Source organism: Oryctolagus cuniculus, chromosome 21, assembly GCF_964237555.1.
Source record: "Oryctolagus cuniculus chromosome 21, mOryCun1.1, whole genome shotgun sequence".
Lineage (NCBI taxonomy): Eukaryota > Metazoa > Chordata > Mammalia > Lagomorpha > Leporidae > Oryctolagus > Oryctolagus cuniculus.
This window is the reverse complement of record NC_091452.1, coordinates 22,703,471-22,722,852: the sequence shown is the minus strand read 5'-3', so window position 1 is coordinate 22,722,852 and position 19,382 is coordinate 22,703,471. Positions and strand designations below refer to the sequence as shown.

The 19,382-nt window shown below is 48.1% G+C and overlaps 1 protein-coding gene across 8 annotated transcripts in view; it reads right to left on the bottom strand.

Annotated features, from left to right (window-relative positions):
- Nucleotides 1-2,593: 2,593 nt before the first annotated feature.
- The window catches only part of EWSR1 (EWS RNA binding protein 1), a 32,109-nt gene continuing 15,320 nt past the window's right edge, over nt 2,594-19,382 (bottom strand). For 3 of the 8 annotated variants that reach the window (XM_008274631.4, XM_070065765.1, XM_070065761.1), the window contains 11 exons: nt 16,507-16,718; nt 15,452-15,632; nt 12,633-12,670; nt 12,065-12,097; nt 11,659-11,777; nt 5,768-5,897; nt 4,396-4,518; nt 3,932-4,094; nt 3,599-3,696; nt 3,127-3,379; nt 2,594-2,983 (listed from right to left, as the gene is read on the bottom strand). In XM_008274631.4, the coding sequence (XP_008272853.3) occupies nt 2,944-2,983; nt 3,127-3,379; nt 3,599-3,696; nt 3,932-4,094; nt 4,396-4,518; nt 5,768-5,897; nt 11,659-11,777; nt 12,065-12,097; nt 12,633-12,670; nt 15,452-15,632; nt 16,507-16,718 (1,390 nt within the window). In that variant the 3' untranslated portion in view covers nt 2,594-2,943. Of the gene's footprint in view, nt 2,984-3,126; nt 3,380-3,598; nt 3,697-3,931; nt 4,095-4,395; nt 4,519-5,767; nt 5,898-11,658; nt 11,778-12,064; nt 12,098-12,632; nt 12,671-12,822; nt 13,804-15,451; nt 15,633-16,506; nt 16,719-19,382 lie in introns of those variants that run through there. The other 5 variants (XM_070065763.1, XM_070065762.1, XM_070065764.1 and 2 more) reach the window with 3 other exon arrangements.

Sequence of the window (19,382 nt, the reverse complement as noted above, 5' to 3'; positions counted from 1 at the left end):
GGAACTGGCTCGAGTGGAAGGAGCCCAGAGCATTCCAGGCTCCCGGGGCTGGAGCCGAGGCAGGAGGGGACGGCTGGGACAGATCAAATAGGGCCTCATGGCCCTGCCATTTACTTGAAAGGGACGACGGGAGGGCGGGGTCATTCCCCAGATGGCCGCAACCGCCAGGAGCCAGGGACTCCATCCGGGAATCCCACGTGGGTGGCAGGAATCCAAGCACTTGGGCCATCTTGTGCTGCCTCCCCAGGTGCATTAGCAGGGAGCTGGATCTAGCTAGCTGTGTGGACTCGCTGTGCCGCCATGCTGGCCCCGTGGGCCAGGCCTCTTCAGAGGAACCTGGGAGCCATGGAGGGGTTCAGACCAGGGGTCCACTCGGGTTGTACCGGCTCCCCTGGGGCTGCCTGTAGGAAGCCGGTTGGCGGTGGGGTGTTGGGAGGGGACTCGGGTAGAGGGGTGGGGCTCCTGGCTGCGTTTGAGGGGAGCGCCGATGGGATGTGCGGGTGATTGGGAGTGGGAGCAGAGCCGGGGATGACCCAGGGTCCGAGAGGCAAGGGCAGGGCTTGGGGTGTGATGAACTGTGACACTTCCGGGTGTCCTCATTCTAGTTTGGGGAACTTGAGACCCAGAGAAGGTGAGGGGTGTGTGCCGTCAGCAGCCGTGCAGGAGCTGCGACTTCTGCTTGGACCAACCTCACCGCGTGTCCAAGCTCTGCACACAGCAGAGATCAGACTGAACCCCGGCCCTGCCCTGCAATGGGGTGGGATTGTTACACTTCTTAGGCCTCAGTTGTACCATCTGTAAAATGGCACAGCAGACTTGTGACTAATGCCCAGTATCACTCAGCTCAGGGTGGCCCTGGCATGGGGTAGGTGGCCACTGCTGCTCTCAGGAGGAAGGGGTGACGGAGGGGCTCGTTGCTCCCTCTGTCCAGTCCCACGAGCTCTGGCCTGTGATCAGAGGCCCATTCCAGATGCTAAGCGTCCACCAGGATTCCAAGACCCATGGCGGCAGCTGTAGTGCTGACCTCACTGGCGTGGACAGACCCCCCTGGCCCAGGGCACGGAGGACCTCAGCTTTGACCTTGTCCGTTGTGTGGTGGCCCAGGGCCTGTGGGACCGCCTCTGGGAAAGCTTCATGAGAGGCCACAGAAAACTGCTGCGGGAGCAGGAGGTTCCAGCTTGGGAAGCCCTAGCTCATCTGCACAGACCCCGGGGGCCGCTGGGTGCAGAGCGTGACTTGAATGCTGGCTCCTGGCCCTTGGCCGTGGGCACAGCAGGCTCTTTGTGCCTACTGCTGAGTGCCAGCAAGCAGCCAGCTTGGCCTCACCCCAGCTAGAAGTCCGCTGATGGCCTTACGGGCAGGCTGGCCCTGAAGTGCCAGGAACCCAGGGTGAAGCCCGAGCCCGCTCTGCCCAGTCCGGTGCAGTGTGGCCCAGTGGGACCACGAGGCGGTCTTGGAGATCAGTATTCGGAGTGACCCACCAGGAGCTCTGGGGCGTGGAGCAAGGTGTGGAACTTAGGCGAGCCTTTCTCTCTGCCCTGGCTGCCCTGCTGATGGGCACGCCCTCAGCTTTGTGCAGAATTCACAGTCCCCGAGGCCCTCGGAGCCCGGGGCAGTCCCGACCTTTCTTTGGCTGGAATAGATCTGCCAGGTAAGCCCACGTCAGGGCTTCGAGCTAGTGAGTGTTCTCAGGGCAGGGACCTGCCTCCAGAGAAACCCTTGGTGCAGCCAGGGAGGTGGGCTGCTCAGGGACCTAACACAGTGCCTGGGCTGGGCCCTTAGCTTGGCCGCTAAGTCAGGCAAGCCTGGGCCCCTTGTCGATGCCTGGGTCCAGGATTGGGCTCTGCTCCTGACTTGTCTGCGGCTAATGGAGACCCTGAGAGGCGACGATGGCCTGATGAAAGTTCTGCTACCCCCGTGAGAGGCCTGGATTGACTTGAGCTCTTGACATTGGCCCTGGACTACTGTACCCAGGAGGGAACCAGTGGATGGAGCAGTCTCATGGCCATGACAGCCAGGACCCAAGTACTTGCACTGCCTTCCCAGGTGCACTAGCAGGGAGCTGGATTGGAAGTGGAGCAGCTGGGACTCGAACCAGGGTCCACACGGGATGCTGGCATTGCCACAGTGCTGGTGCCTGTTCTTAGTTCTTGAGAAGTGCTTGGGTCTGCGGAGCTCTGAGGGCAAGACCAAGGTGGGCTTCACCCCCATCAGACCCCCAAGGTGGGGTGGTGCCTGGGAGAGGGCAGTGAGGGGTCAGGAGTGGGAGAACTGAGGGATGAGCTGATAATGCAGAGGGGGCTGGGGGCTCACCATGGCTCAGGGGTGGGAGCACTGCTGGAGATGCCGCAGAGATGAGTGTGTGACACCCAGGGCGGGGGAGGGGGAGCATGGAGCCGCCCACCTGAGCAGGGAGGGGGGGCTTCCTCGGCCCTCACTGCAGGCCGGAAGTTTCAGTTCCTCCTGTGCTGCCTGCCCCCCGCCCTTGGATGCCCAGGTCCTTCTGCTCCCAGGGTGTGGGGAGCAGCCTCCCCTGAACAAGCTGCGCACCTGCTGGTCGGGCATCCTCCGAGGACACAGAGGCCGAGAAGGATGACTGTTTATAAACATTCGGAATTTTATTTAAAAAAAAAATCACAACCATGAACACTGTTACAGCTCGAGGCCCTCTTGGTTCTCCACAACGATACTGAGCATGCTCACAAGGGGTTCCCACTGTTAAGTCTTAAACAACCATCTTTAAAAGAAGGAAAAAGAAAACTCAGCACACTACCATTTAACTTGTTTAATGTTTCTTCACAAATGGTGAAAAATACTAAAGTACAGACAAGGAATAATCATAATGTTGTGGCCAACATTATAAATATGGAATTATAAATTTAAAACATTTTCTGGTTTAAAAAATAAATCTGGTAGTCAATGCGGCTCTGCGGGCGTCAGCGTCTAGTAGGGCCGGTCTCTGCGCTCCTGGCGGTGCTCCCCTCTGCAAGACAGGGGTGCTGGGGTCAGGGTGGGCAAGGGGCGCAGAGCCCCAGGCTACCCCCACCCCCTGCCAAAGGCCTGGTCTGCACTCACTCCTGCCAAGCCTGGGAAAGGCCTGTGCTCAGGCCGGGCCCCATCACATACTTATCCATTTTTCCAGGTCCTCCACGGCCACCTCTTCTTCCTCCCATCTGTTCCATCAAAGGTCCAGGTGGACCCCCTGGGCCACCTCGTCTTCCTCCTCCAAAGCCACCTCGGTCCATGCCCCGGCCACCACGGAAGCCACCTCTGTCTCCACCACGGCCCCCTCTGAACATTCCACCGGGCCCACCGCGGTCCATGAGGCCACCTCTTCCACCCCTCATGCCACCAGGGCCGCCTCTGCCACGATCGCCACCTAAGATGGGGGGGGGGGGAGAGGAGGTCAGGGGCCGGCAGAGGCTCCGGGAAGGCACACGGAAGGCGCGGAGGGCTGCCTCCCCTCGCAGAGCGGCCACTTCACTCCACCTCAACACCCAGGCGCCGAGGACACCACGGGCAGCTGTCCTCCACCCAGCCACGAAGTCAGAGGCTTTGCAGCAAGACAGTGGAGAAGGGTCCCAGAACTGGCACTCACCCGGGGGCGGGAAGGGTGGTGGCAGGAAGCCCTCGGGCTTCGGGGCCTTACACTGGTTGCATTCTGTTCTCCAGGCAAAGTTCTGGTTTCCACAGCCCCTGTGAATCACAGTGCAGCAATCAGCGAGTGGACTCGGGAGGCTGCCAACAGCAGGTCTGCGCCTCACTCCACCCCACTGCTAAGGAGCTGCCCGAGGACCACGGCCTTAGCGCCTCAGGAGGTGGAGGGTTCCCACCCAGTTCCCGGCAGGCAGCAGGTTCTCCACAGGGCGGGGTGAGGCCGGGGTGAGGAGTGAGGAGGGGCAGAATACCCACTTCCAGGAGAGGTACGTACGGGTTGGGACATTGCCAGTCTCCAGCTCGGTGCTGGACGTTCCCTCCTCCAGAAGGGTTCCCTCGGGAACCCCGGGGCCCTCTCGGGGGGAAGCCGCCTCGGTCTCCTCCACGGCCTCCCATGCGACCCATGGGCCCACCAGGACCTCCGGGGCCACCTGGACCTGGAACAAAAGCAAATCACCTCTTTCGCATCTCCAGATTTAAAAATCAAGTACAATCACAGATACCTGCCCACACTTTGCCTTGGGCCCAAAGGCCTAGCTCAGGGGTCAGCTCCTTCCAAACAACTCCTAGGACCCTTGCAGCCTCCGAGCTAATCAACCCACAGTCTCCTCCATCTCCTCCTCCTCCTCCACCACACTGACAGGGAGCCCTGGTGGCGCGGCAGTCTCTACACCCCTGCTTCTAACGGGGGCATCTCCACACTCTCACAGGGGCCCAGAGAAAGCAGCCAGCAGGTACCTCCGCGGAGGGGCGGCGGCATCCCTCGGCCCTCCCGGGGCGGCATGCCACCCCGCATGCTGTTCATTGGAGGCTTCTTCCGGGCCAGAGACACTTTCAGTTTGCTCCCTTGAAAATCTTTCCCTGGAACAAGCAAGAGAACATCAATTACCCCCAAACTCCAACTCTTCCTGCCTCAGGACGACATGGCAGGCATTCTGGTCGCTCATTCCACACTATCAAATGTAACCATCACTGGATGGGTGTGTCCAGCCTGCCCCTCACAGGTCCTCAGACCAGGTGCCTAGACCAGGAAAGGCCTTATTTAAACCTGTGTGCCTGCCCTAAGAGCAGCAGTGATGAGCCGCTGGCTTTCATGGAAGATGTGTCAAGGCCTTGTTTCTTTTTTTTTTTGACAGGCAGGAGTGGACAGTGAGAGAGAAAGACAGAGAGAAAGGTCTTCCTTTTGCCGTTGGTTCACCTTCCAATGGCCGCCGTGGCTGGTGCGCTGCTGCCGGCGCACCGCGCTGATCCGATGGCAGGAGCCAGGTACTTATCCTGGTCTCCCATGGGGTGCAGGGCCCAAGCACTTGGGCCATCCTCCACTGCACTCCCAGGCCACAGCAGAGAGCTGGCCTGGAAGAGGGGCAACCAGGACAGAATCCGGTGTCCCAACCAGGACTAGAACCTGGTGTGCCGGCGCCGCAAGGTGGAGGATTAGCTTAGTGAGCCGCGGCGCCGGCCAAAGGCCTTGTTTCAATACACACACAGTCAAGCGTGCACTGGCTGTCTCGAGGGTTTCCCACCTTCCGATAACGTGCTAAGGAGCATTAGCAAGACCACGGCCGAAATGGCTCCCCCAAGGAGCGGACAAGGTCCTTTCCTGCCCATGGCTCTCAAGTTCTCCCCTGTGGCCACACCTAAGTCACAGAGCAGTACCCCTGCCCCCTGTCCCTACAACCCCTTTGGAGGAACTGTGTTCTAACAGCGTCCAGCATTACCAAAACTCCGTCCTTACCTGCTAGTTAATGCATGCAACGTTTGCTCTGAGATTCTACGTGTGCTGGAATAAGGCTGGAGTTGGGGCACAATGGGACCAAGCCACCGGCTTCATTCTACTTTGGAGAACTGGTTCTCAGCCTGGCTACCCTACTTCCAATTCAGCTCCCTGCTAATGCAGCCGGGGAAAGCAGTGACGATGGCCCAAGGATTTGGACCCCCGCCACCCAACATGAAGACCAGAATGGCGTTCCTGGCATTGGCCTGGCGCAGCCCCAGCTGTCTGGCCATTTTGGGAGCGAACTAGTAGATGGCAGATCTGTCTTTCCCTCTTTTGTTTCCAAGTAAATAAATCTTAAAGATAAATAAATGCATGCCTGTGAGCACAGCCTACCATCAAACCATTCCACAGCAGCCTTGGCGGTTGGTGGGTCTTCATAGGACACTGTGGCATCACCTTTGGGCTTTCCTGTCTCCTTGTCCAGGTATACATGGATCATGGGTTGCCCAGTTCTCTTGTTCATCTAGACATAAAACAATACAGTTCAGCTATGTTTAGGATATACTAATTTGGAAAGAAATTCCATGTGAAACTGAGAAAAGCCCCTCATGCTCTCAAATACAGCCATTTTTCACAGGAGACACACAATCCTTAGCATGTTTATCTCTGGGAAGAATTATAGGCAACTTCCTAAATTTCTATGACAAACTATGAACAGGATCTTTCCCCTCTTAAATATGTTATCCTACAAACCAAAACGCATCTTAATTCCAAGTGTACAAGATGGACCCACTCCCTCCCTAGCTTCTTCCCGGTGCCTGTGTCCACACCTTGGCATATTCTACGGCCAGACTGGCACCCAGCAAGTACCATCACAGTAAGGCAGGATGACGAGAAAATGATGCTTGGGGCTGGTACTGTGGCACAGAGGACCAAGCTACTGCCCATGATGCCAGCATCCCGTACCAGGGATGGCTGGCGTCCCAGCTGCTTCACTGCCAATCCAGCTCTCTGCTAAAGTGCCTCAGAAAGCAGATGCCTGGGCCCCCAGATCCATGTGGGAGACCCAGATGAAGTTCCTGGCTTTGGCCTGGCCCAGCTATGGCTGTTGTGGCCATTTGGGGAGTGAACCAGGGGAAGGAAGAGCTCTGTCTCTGCTCTTTCAAACATGTACATACATCATGATGGGGGGCCTGGCTCATTTCACCTGTGTTGGAGGCTATGTTTTCTGTTTACTTCTTTTCAAGCTACCTTGGATTAACTAGAGTCCAGCACTCATTTTAACTGAGAACCAAACACCTAAGTCCTATAAACAAGAGGTACAGTGTAGACTGCTGTGAACCCACCACAAAAGCATAACCCAACCCTGACCCAGAGTCTCTCTGGATATCCATGGGAGAAAATTCTGAGGATTCAGAAATGCTAACAAAGGACCTTACTAAGTTGACGCTCAGCCCTACTCCCAAGTCCCTTCTCCTGGGCCAGAAGATCTGCTGTAACAGTCCGACAGAGGTGTCAAGGTGGTATTCCAGAGGCCCAGAAGGACACTGTCATCTAGGGGAGACAAAGACTGGCCAAGCTGAGACATCTCTTAATGTACAGACATTCTCAGCTTAAAAGAGAATGCAGAGACAGTGATTTTAAGAGTTCAGAGTGAATCAGGAAGTGAGCCATTCAGATGTTGCTGCAGGTGCTGCCCTGATCCTGGATGGGATCCGGTGGAGAATGCTAGGATAGAATGGATTATGACAGGGTCAATTCAGGCGTACTCCTTATTCTGGCTACTAATTTTATGTAGACAAAACTATTCTATGCTAAGATAGATTTATATACCAATAACTTTGATAACCTATATTAGCTGAGATCTTTCTCTTCCTACCTTGATACCAGCAATTTACATGGCACATGTAGTCTGAACATATTTCAATGACTTCCAACATACTTCAGTTCTTTTTGTTTGATTTCACCCAGAAGCACAAGTTCCAAGTATTCCCATGTGTTTAGGAAGACTAGAGTCAGTGAGATGAAACCCAGCACCAACACCTGTGCAAACTTGTGGGAAAGGAATGTGAGGAAAATATTGGATGTCGAGAGTATAATATAGGGCAGAATATTAGATATTCTGGTTTCCAAATGTCTGAATTGCAATAAAAGGAAATTTTAATGTGCTATTTCAATTTTCAGTAGATTAAATGCCTGGAAAAGCAACAGGAAATGCCCTAAGTGCTTGGGGCCCTGCACCCATGTGGGAGACCCAAATGAAGTTGCTGGCTTCGGACTGGCCCAGCTCTGGCCATTGTGGCCATTTAGGTGAATTAACCAGTGGGTGGAAGATTTTGCTTTTTTAAAAAAATTTATTTTTATTTATTTGAAAGAGTTTCAGAGAGAGGTATAGATAGAGGTCTTCCATCTCCTAGTTCACTACCCAAACGGCCATAATGGCCAGAGTTGAGCCAATCGGAAGCCAGGAGCTTCTTTTGAGTTTCCCACGTGGGTGCAGGGGCCCATGGACTTAAGCCAACCTCTACTGCTTTCCCAGGTGCATTAGCAGAGAGCTGGATCGAAGTGGAGCAACTGGGACTTGAACCGGCCCATATGGGATGCCGGTGCTGCAGGCCAGGGCTTTAACCTGCTGCACCAGAGTGCCGGCCCCGGAAGCTGTCTCTCCTTCTCTTTCTCTGTTGCTCTGCTTCTCAGATTAAAAAAAATACAAAAAAAAACAAATGCTATAAAGGCTCAGTCCAAGGCACCAGGCTGTGAGCGCACAGCTCCACCTGTGCCTCCTTCAGAGCAAGAGCAGATAGCTGGTTTGTCAGCTCAGCACCAGGTGTGGCTGGCTGGAATTCAGGAGTCACACTGTGAAATACTACTAAGAATGTAAAAATCTGACATTCTAGAGCGGACGCTGTAGTACGGTGAGTTGAGTCACTGCTCGGGCCATCCACATCCGTATTACAGGCTGCACTGACTCCTGGCACCTGTGCTCCTGGTACAGCTTTCTGTTAACGAATGACCAACCTGGGAGGCAGCTTATGTGCTAAGGACTCCGCGGCCCAAGTAGGAGAACCAGACAGGAATCCAGGTGCCACGGGGCTGGCGCTGTGGCACAGCAGGTTAAAGCCCCAGTCAGCAGGTGCCAGCATCCCATATGGGCGCCAATTTGAGTCCCGGCTGCTCCACTTCTGATCCAGCTCTCCGCTGATGGCCTGGGAAGCAGTAGAAGATGGCCCAAGTGCTTGGGCTCCTGAACCCACGTGGGAGACCCAGAAGCAGCTCCTGGCTTCGGATTAGCGCATCTCCAGCCATCGCAGCCATCTGGGGAGTGAACCAATGGATGGAAGACCTTTCTCTGCCTCTGCCTCTCTGTAACTCTGCCTTTCAAATAAATACACCTTTAAAAAAAAAAAAGGCAAAAGAAAAATAAAGAAATCTGGGTGCCTGGCTTTTGGTCTGGCCCAGCTCTGCCTGTTGCTGGCATTTGGAGAGTGAACCGGAAGGCAGAATCTCACTGCCTAGGTCACTCTGACTTTCAAATATTAAAAAATAAGTTTTTGAAACGTTTTTCACAATACATTTTCCACAAACTTTCTGAAGTACCCCAATATATGATGTGTGTTTTTTGCACTAAATATACACATGATCCTTTAATATCTAATCCAGATGTTTACATATCCAGCAATACTCACACCTATGCTTTTTAAAAAAGACATGCTATAGAAAACATGGCGGCATAGTAGTATGACTAATGGAGGGATGCATTTGTAAATCCATTCCCCAAAATTCTGAAGGTAAACACAGCTTCCTTAATCATGATAAACCCTATATAACTAAATAAACATAAATACACATTAAAAAGCAACATTTCATAAACATTGGTATCTTATAAACAACGTGCAAACAGGCATTCTTGGCTTTCATCTTTGCCAATAGGGAGAGCACGACCATCATTTATCTTTGGGGCTGTGGATGCCTGCATGCATACAAACAGAAGTGGAGAGAACTGTCTACAGTTTAAGATTTACCAAAATAAACTTTTTATACAGCTATAATCAGAAGATATTGGTTAGAAAGGACCATTAATCACAGCAGCTTGAAAATAAAGGAATAAAAAAATTTGTAAGAGCTTTAAAGACAGGGTCTTCAGAGGCGATATTATGGTACAGCAGGCTGAGCCACTGCTTGCAATGCCCTTCTCATTTAAGAGTGCCAATGAGTCCCTGCTGTTCCACTCCTGATCCAGCTCCCTGCTAATGTGCCTGGAAAAGCACTGGAAGTGTGAAGGCCCTGCCACCCATGTGGGAGAGCTGCATGGAATTCCTGGCTCCTGGCTTTGGCCTGGCCCAGCCCTGGCCATTGTAGTCATTTGGGGAGTGAACCAGTAGATGGAAGTTATTTTTCCTCTCGCTGCCACTCTTTCAAATAAATACATCTTTAAAAAGCCAAACATCTTGTAAACAGAAAAAAAGTAAAGACACATCAATAATGTAACGTTCATGACATTAAAACCAAGAACTTCTGTTCATCTGAACAAAAGAAATAAGACAAATTGGGAGAAGACACTTGGAATACAGTTAAGAATTATTATTCACAGGATATAAAGAACTTGTAAATCAACAAAAAGATAAACAATCCACAGGCATTTCTAAGAGGATATACAACAGAACCACCATTAGTAACACTCAAGGTAAATGGATTAAAACCATACTGCCATTCTCTTGAACCAGATCAGTCAAAGTGGGGGCAATCTCCAGTGGTGTTGAGGATGAGGTGCTGGGAGGAGTCTAAACTGGTCAGCCACACTGCAGTCTTTACAGAGATAGCCAGAGGGATCAGCATAGGACAGGCCAAGAAGCTCCAGCAATCGGGCCAACGGAACAGCATGAAAACTTACTGTACAAAGCTGCATCACAGGGGGAATTAAATACATCTTAATTTTTCATAATGTGACATAGCAGGTACAACCCACTGCCTGAAATGCTGGCATCCTATATGGATACTGGTTTGAGTCTTGGCTGCTCTAATTTTTTAAGATTTATTTATTTATTTGAAAGGAGGGTGGGGAGAGGGAGAGGGGTCTTCCATCCACTGGTTCACTAGCCAGATGGCCTCAAGGGCCGGAGCTGGTCCGATCTGAAGTCAGGAGCCAGAGGCTTCTTCTGGGTCTCCCACGCGAGTGCAGAGGCCCAAGGAGTTGGGCCATCTTTCACTCCTTCCCAGGCTATGCTGCTCCACTTCTGATCCAGCTCACTGCTAATGTGCCCAGGAAAGCAGTGGATGGCGGCCCAAGTGCATGGGGCCCCTTACCCACATGGGAAAAACTGGATGAAGCTCCTGGCTTCGGCCTGGCCCAATCCTGGTCATTTCCTTCTAACTCTGCCTTTCAAATAATCTTAAGAAGAATAACCTGTTATGTATGTAGGAGCCCAATGTGTCATTCTCTGTGCCGGTAATATTGTGATGTTTATGGGTAAGATACAAGATCCCCCAACCGTGAGCTATCGATCTAGCCCTCTCTAAAAAAATTCCTCTTCAGTCTTCCCCGACCCCCCACTTGTGTTCTAGAGGCTCAGAGCGTGTCTCCAGTCATGCCAGCTCCTGCAATCAAACTGCCCACGTTCCTGCTCCAGGGGCTCTGCCCTTCTGTTCCCTCCACTAGAAGGAATACTGCCCCACTCACAAGTGTATTATGGTTCCAGTCCTCATTTTATTCCTGTTCTTTATTTTCCCACATATATTTTATATGTAAATTCCAACTGTTACATTCAAGAAAAAGAAAAAAAAGTGGAATATTAAAAGATATGAGATCGCCAGAGTTCATGGAAATGTGCAACTACACATGGATTTCAAAATCTTTCTGCAATAAAATAAATTTGTCTTCACTTTCCCCGCAAACCTTCTGAGGCCCCTTCCCCTTGTACATCTTTATATAGAGATGGGAGAAGGGATCAGACTGGAAAGAAGCGTGCCAGGTGCTCTACTTCTTACAATGGTGGGTGGACGTGGAAACATTGTTTTTACACTGTTTGGCAGGTTACTTTATGCTTCAGAGAAAGCAGGCGTCCATAAGCCTTCACACAACTGACTGACAACTGTCAAGTGATCCTGAGTTATCAAGCGTGCTCAAACTATGCTGGGCATTTTGTTCCTATTGAAAAATGGCTGACATTTTTTCTATTTTAAGGAATAAATGGCAAGGTGTCCAGAAATAAGTCAGCTGACTTTCAGAAACAACTCTTAGCACCAATGCAGTCTCGTGCAGTCTCCGTGGCTGTGCTTACACTTACCTTAACAACCCCACACTGCTTAAAGAAGTCTGCCAGATCATCCACAGTCACATTATCATTTAATCCTTGCACATAAATCGCACTGTTGTCAGAGTCTTCATCCAGATCTACAGGTGGGCCTTCCAGAGGAAGAGGGACAGACAGGAGTTACCATCTTGTATCTCCAGGGGCTTCTTACAAGCTCCTCACTACTGCCCAATGATGCTCATCACGAACTTAAAGAGAACTAATCCATACTAGCAAGAATGATACCAAACTTTGGGTTTCCTTTTTTCAGCAATTATAAACAAATGATCATGAAAAAAGCAGCCTCTCACTGTCCTCACCAGCAAGGATATTACATCGGTCTACCAGGCTGCTACACTACAGCAGGCATTCAACATGAAACTGAAGAATTCAGAATTACCTAGATCAAGATCTGGTCCTTCATCCATGGGTCCTGCCAACCAGGAAAGATCACAGAAAATCTTGTTAGTGCACGCCTTGCAAGCTGCAAACCTTACAAACACACATAGCTATCTACTATACCACCATACGATGGGCATTCATTAAATTCCAAATGACCCGCACTGCTAAAATGGAGCAGTGCCTCTTTTACATTTGTGAAAGGTTTGCTAGGGTTTGCTTTTTTTCTTTGCTGGTTTGCTTCTAAACCATTAACCAAAACCACTTTCAATTTATGTGCCAAATTAGTGTTAAATTTAAATCAAAGTTTTTCCTCCAAATAAACCAAATTTAAAAAATGTATTCTCCCCCATATTACAGAAGCAGTTGCTCAATCCTTCAAGTTACCCTTTGTTTTGTAACCATAGGTTAACCTTATTACCCCTAAGACAATGCCGGCAGTACCCATTAGTCTCTTTTGTATAGATCATTTTTAAACCGCTTATGAAACTAAAAAAAAAATTATAGTTTTCTAAAAACTGACTGTATTTTTTTTTAAACACTATCCATGGTAATACTCAAAAACTTACCACCAGGCTTATTGAAGCCACCTCGCTCTCCAGCGCTGCTGGGGGGATAAACGAAGAAATGAAGGCCTTTCCCTTTAAAAGCCAGTACCGCTCTGAGCCTTGGGGGGGGCTCGTGGGGAAGAAGGGCACTGGCTAAACACATCTCCAAACAATGCATCTCTCTCATCTTGTCACTATGCCTTTCTTCAGGGCAGCTTGCTCAAATTTCCTTAACATACAACCTTGCTTGTCTGTACACACCAGTGTGGTTGGTTCCTTCCATTACGGGGGCTGGTATTAATAGTGCAATACTTGGCAAATTAGGGGGGAAAAACAGATCCCAAATACCCATCCCATCAGCTGAAAAACCAGGAGAACTGAGTGTAGAAGAGCAAGCAGGGGCAACTGCTGCGATGAACCTTTCCATGTTCATAAAGGTGCACCCTCATCCTCTCCCAGGGAAGGAGTCAACTGAGTCCCTGGGCTCCCTAACAAGTCACAGTATAATAAAGCAGAAGACAACCACATTAAATGCCTACAACACACATCGGAGAACGCATCCCGCCAATCTTCAGCATAAAGCCATACAGTTCAGGGCACTAATGGATTTAACAATTGCTGTGAAAGGAGAATTTACAACAGATATCAAGGCTCAACGGATTGGGGGTGCAACTTTATAGACATATCAGTTAAGAGTAATGACTATGGCAGTGTAGAATTATAATATTTTAAAGAGGGGAGGGGGAAACACAATTTTTTTTTTTTTTTTTGGTTTTAAAATTAAGGGCAGCTCCACAGTAGGAGGCCCTGAGTTTTTTCTAACCAGTATTGCACCTTTAATACCTGAATATACAATGTCAAGCTGTTGCATGCAGCTTTGTTGCCTTTTTAAAAGTACACACCATAAAATGTTCTCTCTCTTTAAACACAAAAGTTTACACTTTAATGTTACACAATTCTAGAGTATTATACCTCCTCTGGTTCATTACCAAACAACAAGTATGCAGTTACCAAAGTTACAGAAGGATTCCATTTATACAATGATTACATTTTGTTAAAAATATTCTATGTATATTTTTCCTCTCCATATGGACACCGTGTCTAGTCCCACTTTTCATTATGCTGCCGGCTGAGTACTGAGTACGGGTACTTTTTAAGTATTGAAGTGTATACAAGGCTCTCACTTTGTAACCTGTAGCATATAAATGCGACAAAGCATGTTAAAAAGTTTCCACGTTTAACAGCCAATGAAAATATCAAAATACTGAGGCAATGAAAAAGGGCATGTTAACAACATTGAGTGCCTTACCTGCAGAAGACACTGAAAACCATCACCACACCACAATACAAAAAGGGGGAGGGGCAATCGCCCCTGTCCTGTCCCCGCAGGATCCAGCAGACTGCTTCACAGTCTGTTGTACAACCTGTGGGGAAGGCCCTGGTCTCTTCTATGGCTCCAGGAGAGACTTCGCATCCACAAAGAGGGGCCCCCTCTAATAGCAAAGTTTAGCGAAATCGGTAGAATTATTACTTCTGGAGTATTAAGTGAATAAACAAACTTTCTTTTTTTAATTGAAAAAAAAATACTAAGAATTCTAGGTGATTTGAGACGTGATGATAGTAATTTCAAGTGTCTACGTCTATTTTAAAACATCCATAAAGAAGTGAAACCTTTATAGTGGAATATTTTCCAAATCAGAAGATTGATTTTACTTTCTGCCAAATAATTCAGATTTTTGTTTAATGTAAATGACTGTTTCTTCCAATAAAGATTTCACTGAAGACTTTGTTTTTAAAGTTAGGCAGAATCTGCAAGCGGTATTTTTAATAGTTCAGACACTTATTATATGAAAGTTTAAAGACCAATTTTTTATCTATTTAGAGACCAATTTCTATTAAAAAAGAACTGCAATTTAAATTTCTCTTTAACAGTAGTACCAAATCCAATCCATACTTAATATAGCATTCTGCATAACTTTTTTTTTTTTTACTAGTTTATATAGGGACAGAACACACACAGAACTATGCCTTCTGGATTATGTTAACACCAACATTATACCTCACCTTTATCAAAGTATAGACACCAGAAAGGGAAGAGGGGATGGGAGGTGGGTGGGGAAGGGCAGGCAGAGGTAGCAGGGTTATGTTATTGATCTAAACAAAGGTTTCTAAACCGGATTGTGCCATCAATCAAAACGGTCAAACCGATTTAGAGTTTCAAAAATCTCCAATGCGGGGGGGCGGGGGGAATCCTGTAATTCATATACATTATTCTACAAAAAAAGTTCTTGGATTTTTCTGTGCTCCAACTCTTATGTATCAGGTGCACCTCAGGCCATAGTTTAAGGACTATGGGACCAAGATTTTCACCATTATGTTTGACAATTCTGAATACAAACAGAGACTGGGGATAAACAATGAGGGAAACAGCTGCATTCCTTCTCTGCAGTTTACATACACCAGGTATTTCAAGATAACCACTCAGAAGCAATTAGTTAAAACCCTAGGGTTGTTAGAAGGGTTGTGTGTGTTCCATCCCAACTATATTACCCACAGAGGCTTTTCACCTCTGGAAACCACGAAGGGAACTGAAAGCTCTAGTTTCAAAACCATTCTTTGTTCTCCCCAACCCAACAAAGTATACTGGCAGGGAAAAAAAGCAAACTGCCACTCTATATATGCCACAAAGATTACATTTCCATGTTTAGAAGATGGCTTGAACAACAGATTGTCCATGGAAATGCAGAAATAAATTTCTTATGTCTTTCAGTCCCTTCTTTCCATTGAAAATCCTACGGATGAAACAAAATTAGGTAAAAGGAGAAAAGGTTTGCTCTTACCCCATTCCACCGCGTCCTCCTCCCCGCCCACCTCTGCTCATGCCTCCACGATCAAATCCCCCTCTTCCCCTGCCCCGGTTATCAGGGCCACTCATGCTCCGGTTCTCTCCTGGTCCGGAAAATCCTCCAGACTCCTGCCCATAAACACCCATGCTACTGGGGTGGTCCTGTCGGAATGAACCTGAGGAAAGAGTCACATCTGTAAGCCATGGATCAGCACTTACACTACTGCCTGATGTACTTTCTCCTGGAATCACAGAATTCCCAATGGCAAGGCACTAAGTACTTCTTATCATTAAGCTCTTTTAAGTTCAATAAAAAATAATGGTCCAGCGAGGGTGACACAATATTATACAGTTAATCTAGAATAAACCAATTCCAAAGAAAAGCCACTTGGCCAACATCTCTTTACAGAGTTCTGTACCCTAAGGGTCTCCAAAAGCAGCTTTAAAGATTGGGGGGGAAAAAAAAAAAGCCAGGTTCCTCAGGATTTCGCGTACTGTCAGGGGTCATGCTCCATCAAGTAGCACTACTTATTTCACACTCAAGGCAATATGCCCTTGAGTAGAGCTGCATTTAAAAAGAGCAAAAATTCAGGCAGAAATTAAACCATGAAGACAGTTTTGGGTTTTCAGTTTTTCCTCCACACACAAGGAGAGAATCCTGAGGAAACTTTTCCCTCCTTTAAGCATGTAAACAGGAGCTTTTACTTGACTCCGAAAATCACAGTAGCTTCAGATGGCGGCCCGGGCACTCTCTCAGGACTGTGGCAGGCAGGCCATAAAAATGCCAGCTTCACTCACTGCATAGTCTCCACAGCGAAAGCAGCATGTCTGGCCAAGTATAGTATGTATTTTCTCTTTTTTGTAAGGTAAATTAGCACTTTAACTAGAGAAAAGCACAGAAGCCTTTACTGGGACATCTAGCCTGCTCGTCAAGATGTTATGCCCAACAAATATATCCTGTATTCCAAAAGCCACAAAATAATAGAGCATCCCCGTGTTTAGATACTCCTAACACAATCACTCTGATTTGATTTTCTCTCAGCGACTCACTCTGCTGCCCGTAGCTGCTGCTCTGTTGGCTATATTGACTTGGAGCCTGGCTGTAGGATCCAGTTTGGGGGGGGTAACTAGTGGGAGGCTGCTGCCCATAGCTGCTTTGTTGACCATAGCTACTCTGCTGTCCATAGCTGCTCGGCTGCCCGTAGGTGTTCTGCTGAGAGTAACTGCTCTGATCGTAACTAGTCGGCTGGGAAGAGGAGTAGCTGAAAGAAAAAAAAAATGAATAAATAAAGCATTTTAGGAAAGAGAGAAGGCTTGTTACTTCTTTAAGACACATTCATAGCACGTGACATGGACAGCTTTAAAAATGTAATTTTTTCTACATTTAAGCAGTCTCAACTTAAAATAAATACAGGCTTTAAATGAACAAAAAAAAGGTGGGGCCGGCGCTGTGGTGTAACGGGTAAAGCTGTTGCCTTCAGCGCCGGCATCCCACATGGGCACAGGTTCAAATCCCGGCTGCTCCACTTCTGGTCCAGCTCTGCTCTGGCCTGGGAAAGCAGTGGAAGATGGCCCAAGTCCTTGAGCCCCTGCACCCATGTGGGAGACCCAGAAGAAGCTCCTGACTCCGGATTGGCGCAGCTCTGGCCATTGCATTCAATTGGGGAGCGAACCAGTGGATGGAAGACCTCTCTCTGCCTCTCCTTCTCTCTCTGTGTACCTCTTTCAAGTACATAAATAAATTTTAAAAAATGAAAAAAGGGATAATTACTCCCATCTGAATAACCTTTAGTCTCCTCTTATGTCCCCACTCTGATCTACAAGTTATCTGCAAGTATATCTGAGAAAATCTGGGAGTATTAACCCAACACGTCCTATCATCCTATATATAGAACACCTTTTAGACTTAAGTTGAGCAATAAATATACCACTTAGAGTAGCTTTGAAACAAGTTATTATATGTATATTCATTTGGGGAAGGCAGACCCCATGAAAAAGGCAGAGAAAAGGTGGAGAGAGTAAAGTGAATTCAAGTCTAAGCTTATCTCAAGTAATTCTCATGGGTGAAAACAATGACTTCAAGAGAGATAAAGCTGCCCGCAGAGAGTGAATGTGTATTTGTATTTGTGTGGGGGGTGGGGAGGTTGTGGTAAGCCATATAAAAATGGTAGTTTTCCCTCTAAGATTTAACTGCTACAACTTTCAAGCAGACATGCCTCATTATCTATACTCTAGACATTGATCAGACAGTGAATAAATGACATGCACTAAAGCCAACAAAATCCTCTTGCTGAACCATAATAACCAAAAACAAAAAGGACAACACATTTTAAACACAGTGTCTATCACACCAAGATCTTCACCACAACTATGAATAGCATCTCTTCCTGCACAATGATCTGATTTGCCAAATTAACTGTGCACAACACAGTATCTAGGGGTCTGTTCTGTGGAACAGCTATAAACTCTTGTTTCTAGTTGTACAGAAACTTGACTTGGTCAGCCCTAGTTGTTCCTAAATCTGCTTACAACTGCCGTACTTTAAAAAAATTATTTGAGGGGCCGGCGCTGTGGTGTAGCGGGTAAACCACCACCTGCGGTGCCAGCATCCCATACGGGTGCCGGTTCAAGTCCCTGCTGCTCTACTTCCAATCCAGCTCTCTGCAATGGCCTGGAAAAGCAGTTGAGTATGGCCCAGGTCTTTGGGCCCCTGATCAGCACAGCTCCAGCTGTTGAGACTGGCTGGGGAGTGAACCAGGGGATGGAAGACCTCTCTCTCTGCCTCTCCCTCTCTTTTAAATTAAAAACAAACAAACAAACAAAAAACAACTTGAGACACAGAGAAAGCTCCGTCTGTTCCTTTACTTCCCAAATGTTCCCAGTGGCATGTCTGACCCAGAAGTGAAGACAGAAGACAGGAATGCAACATATGTCTCCCACTGGGTTGCAGGAACCCAATTACTTGAGCCATTATCACTGCCACCCAGGATCTACATCAGCAAAAAGCTGGAGTCAGGAGCCAGGTGCTCCAAAATGGGAAATGGGCATCTTAACCTCTTAACCATTAGGACAAATGCCCTCCCCTGCTGTACTTTGAACTGATGTGTTGGGTGGGGGGAAAAAAACCAAAAAAACTGCTGCTACTTCTATTAACACTTCAGGACAAAAATCAAGATAATTCATTTGAAAATCTATTTCAAATTAAGTGTGGATAAGAAAATTTGCATTTTTTTTGTACTTTAAACAAATGAAAACTGGACGGTGATGATAGCTGCCATTGTGGTTTGAGAAAGTCTTGGCCCAAACATTGAGACTGGTACACAACAGACCTTCTATGGATGTTGTCTTCAATTACAAAATGATTCAGGCACAGTATTTTTCCCCTGTAGTGTCCTGCACTCTGCCCATCATGACTGCAATGGAGAAGGTCGCTTCTATGGTTCTGCTTACATGTTTTCATCTACTACTCCTCATTTTCTAAGTTAACTAAATGGAGAAAATTAAAAGGAAGCATCTAGATTTTACGGTTTTATCTGTACAGTTAATAGAGGCCAGGCACTGCCATAGAAACCCTAGGTCTGAGGTTTCTGGGTTTTGTTTTGTTTAAGATTTATTTGAAAGGCATTACAGAGAGGGATATCTTCCAACTGCTCGTTCAGTTCCCAAAATGGCTGCAACAGCTGGAGCCGGGCCAGACCAAAGCCAGGAACTTCGAACTCCATTCAAGTCTCCCATGTGAGTGGCAGCAGACCTAGTACTTGGGCCATCTTCCACTGCTTTCCCAGGCACTTTAACAGGGAGCTGGATCAGAAATGGGGCAGCTTGGCCGGCGCCGTGGCTCACTAGGCTAATCCTCCACCTTGCGGCGCCGGCACACCAGGTTCTAGTCCCGCCGGGGCGCCGGATTCTGTTCCGGTTGCCCCTCT